Raw genomic sequence first — 3,618 nt, forward strand, 5'->3', positions numbered from 1 at the left:
GGGCACCATTACCAGGCACAGGCCAAACCCGCTGCCCACCACCGTGACCACGTCCGTGTATGCCAAACGCTCATCCAGCAAGAGGAATGCCAGCACGGCGCTGAAGACGGTGGTGGAGGCGCGCCACATGATGGTGCCGTTGCTGGGCGGCACGATGGCGAAGGACGTGTAGGCGCACGTGATGGAGATGACGTTGCACACGCCGTAGAAGAAGAGACGCAGTCTGTAGCCTTTGGGTCCGAAGGGAGCCTCGTGGTGATAGAAGACCACCAGGATGGAGAGCACTTGGATCACCGAGCGGATGAAGAGCAACTCCAGGGAGGGCACCTTGGAGCGGTCCGCCGCCAGACGGGTGATCAAGGCCACGCAGCCGTGAGCGACCGCTGCCCCGAAAAGGGCCATCCAGGTCACCCTGGAGGCCAGCACGTTGGCTTCGCCGAAGCTGGCCAACTGACCGCCCACCCCCTTGTCCCTTGGGGTGCCGGGCGGCTTGGCCTGGGTCTCCATGGTTCCAAAGAAAGTCCTGCCGCCTTTGCTCTCGGTCACCAGCCTCTTCCCGACGTTAGCTTCGGCGAAGGCGCCGAAGTCTTCGAAGGAGGGGGCGTCGTCGTAGCCCTCGTCACCCGGCTGGGGGAAGTGAGTGGCGTACTTCACCGTCACCGCGTTGGGGTGAATCTTGACCCGCTTTTTGGAGCCGTATGGCAGCGAGGGCGACGACATATCCATCTCGGTTCAAGAATCCAAACTCTAACCTGAAGACATGCAGTGGGAGATCATTAGGACAGTACAGACATACAGTACAGTTAACCCCTGAATATTCGCAGTTCATCCTTCCACCCTCTTCCGCTAATATGAGGGTAATGTCGAGGCAGCAAATTCAGCAGGGAGGCCCAAACCTCCCTCAACCCAGCCACTTTGTCCAGCTCTTCCGGGAGACTTAGTCTCTTCAGCAGGTCCTGGGTCCTCCTTGGGGACTCATCCCAGTGGGGTGTGCACAGAACATCTCACCAGCCAGGGCCCAGGGGTCCAGGAGGTATCCGAATACGATGCTCGAGCCCCCTCATCTGGCTCCTCTCAATGCGGAGGAGCAGCGGCTCTATTCTAAGCCCCTTTCAGAAAACCGTGCTTCTCACCCCATCTTTAAGGGTGAACCCGGACATCCTGCGGAGGAAACTCGTTTCGGCCGCTTGGATCCGGGATCTTGTTCTTTGGGTCATGACCCACAGCTTGTGACCGTAGGTGAGAGTCGGAACGTAGATCAACCGGTAAATCGAGAGCTTTCGGCTCAGCCCCTTTTTCATCAGGACAGACCGAGACAAAGTCCGCATCTCAGCAGACGCAGCATCGATGCGCCCGTCGATCTCAAACTCCATTCATCCCTCCGCTTGGGGAAGGATCTCATAGCCGACGCTCGGCAGTTTAGCATTTGCAAATTCACCGAAATTGATCCCAGTTTTAGACGGTTTAAAATGTCTAGCTGGTGCTTTCGGTACCATCATGTGGCATCTTGGGGACATGTTGAAGTGAGGAGGGATGTTTCATTTAGTCAGGCTTGTCAAAGAGAAAAAAGTTTGAATTCCGAGCAGTCACTTGATCTAATTTTAATTTTGGTGTTTTTGGCCAAATTTGTATTAGCACACATCTGGTACGCCACCGCTCGACTGAAATGAAAAAAAAATTGGAGCAGCTAATGCACTGTAATGCCCTGTCATTCATTAGGACACGCCCCTTAAAGGCATACATCCAATGCACAAAGACTCTAGTATGTACAGTAATTACTCTTTCTCAAGCTAGTATATTTTATAACGTTTGCTCTTCTGTTTAATTTGGTTCCTCATCTTATCTGTGATTCCAACTTCACCCAATTGGAGGAGTCGAGAGCTATATTTGCATATTTCTTCACTTGTGTTCTCTGTGTGCAACCTTGCCCACGCGCAAAAAAAAAAATAAATAAAAAACAGCACAGCTGCTGACATACTTTAAAAATGATATAAAGCGCATGTGTCAAACTCAACCAGATCCGCCCTGCCATCATTTTTTTTTTTTTTGTGGCCCACTCATGCAAATCAAGTGAGTCAACATCATGTTTCCTGCAAAATGGATTTATCATTTTCATTTTGTCACAAATAGACATGTCCAGCCAATTTCATTTCAATCTATGAAATTGGTGTCCGGCTGTAATTTTTTATTTTTTTTGACTTTTCACACACCTTTTTTTTTCTTCTTTTTTTAGGACTAATCCTCCAAAAGATCACCCAACTTTGCTATGCTCCACCCACATTAATAAATGAACACCTTTCTGACTAGTCGTGAAAATGAGACACTATTCATTGCATCATTTTTGGTTTATTTTCGCAAGTGGTCATAATATTGTGGTGTGTTGTATACGGATATATGCCATGCAGCTTCACGTAAGCAAGTGGTGTGAGGCTGATTCAGGGTGATGGGGGGGTTGACATTACATAACAAGAGCACAGAATGAGGCGGCAGCGTGTTCGATGAGAACTCTATACAGCAGACGTCCCCTCTGTCAGGGATGTTTCACTTAAAACAGTTTCCCTTCACCTTCTTGAGCCTCAGCACATATTTTACATTACAAAAGATCTCAGGGCACACCACCCAAAAAAAAAAAAAAACGTTCTGCGTGCCTTTTAGGACATTACGACCACAAGGGGGCAGCCACAAGCTATTATTCGCCTCCTACACGGTGTAGTTGAGCTCTCGCTCGATTAGAACGCACGTTGGCAATTATCGATTGCTCGTAACAATCTTAATAAAAGCCATTTCTATTGTTATCGAGAAGCAAAACCACTATCCAGTACTTAAAATGTCAGCCCCGTGGATTTGCGTATAGGAACAACAAAAAAAAAGGATGCGTTGCTTTCTAGGAGGAGTCAGGAATCAATTTTCCACACACTATTATCAGTTGTTCGTATTTACATTGTTTGGGCGTGCGAGGGGGATGAGGTGGGAACTAAATAAATGTCCTACCTTGTATTCTTTAGACTGCTTCGTGTGTCATAAAAGAAGATTGAGCGTCATTTGTCCCCACAGCCATTTCTCCTGCATCTTCAACCCCTCGGACTGGAGTGGAACGCGCGTCTGAGAGGCGGTGGGGGTTGGTGCGGCATCGAGACGAACGCTGGTTGCGCGCTCTCGACGCTCCTCTCCTTCCCAAACGTGGCGCTCTTCAGGGATGATGAAGAGGACGGGGATGAAGCTGAGGGTCTGCTGCTGGTGATGCTGAAGATGAAGATGGAAAAGAGGAGGGGAAGGGCCCAGGGAGGAGGGGGGGGGTGCTTGTCGTTCCTTTTCCTCTTTCTGCAGCCGCTCCAGCTTGACGGAGTTTAGGGGGGCTTTTTGATGACGAAATAGCCTGATTAGTGGAGAAGGTTGTTAACGACCACCATCTTACTGAACTGCAGATGGGGAAGGTCACCATTTGAAGTTTATTCATTCATTCATTTTCCGATCCGCTTATCCTCACTAGTGTTGCAGGGGGCGCTGGAGCCTATCCCAGCTGTCTTCGGGCAGTAGGCGGGGGACACCCTGAACCGGTTGCCAGCCAATCGCAGGGCACACAGAGACAAACAACCATCCGCGCTCACACTCACACCT

The 3,618-nt window shown here is 49.9% G+C and overlaps 2 protein-coding genes across 2 annotated transcripts in view; both read right to left on the minus strand.

The window, feature by feature from the left end:
* LOC109519477 (solute carrier family 35 member G2-like) overlaps window positions 1–748 on the minus strand; it is a 10,830-nt gene extending 10,082 nt beyond the window's left edge. Inside the window, exon 1 of the mRNA XM_019876036.1 lies at window positions 7–748. Within this exon, the coding sequence (XP_019731595.1) occupies window positions 7–726 (720 nt within the window). The 5' untranslated portion in view covers window positions 727–748. The remainder of the gene's footprint in view (window positions 1–6) is intronic.
* Window positions 749–2,997: 2,249 nt separating this feature from the next.
* LOC109519496 (Golgi reassembly-stacking protein 2-like) overlaps window positions 2,998–3,618 on the minus strand; it is a 29,180-nt gene continuing 28,559 nt past the window's right edge. The window contains exon 10 of the mRNA XM_019876066.1: window positions 2,998–3,243. Coding sequence (XP_019731625.1) covers window positions 3,019–3,243 — 225 coding nt within the window. The 3' untranslated portion in view covers window positions 2,998–3,018. The remainder of the gene's footprint in view (window positions 3,244–3,618) is intronic.

This window comes from Hippocampus comes, unplaced genomic scaffold (genome assembly GCF_001891065.2).
Source record: "Hippocampus comes isolate QL1 unplaced genomic scaffold, H_comes_QL1_v1.1 scaffold60, whole genome shotgun sequence".
Lineage (NCBI taxonomy): Eukaryota > Metazoa > Chordata > Actinopteri > Syngnathiformes > Syngnathidae > Hippocampus > Hippocampus comes.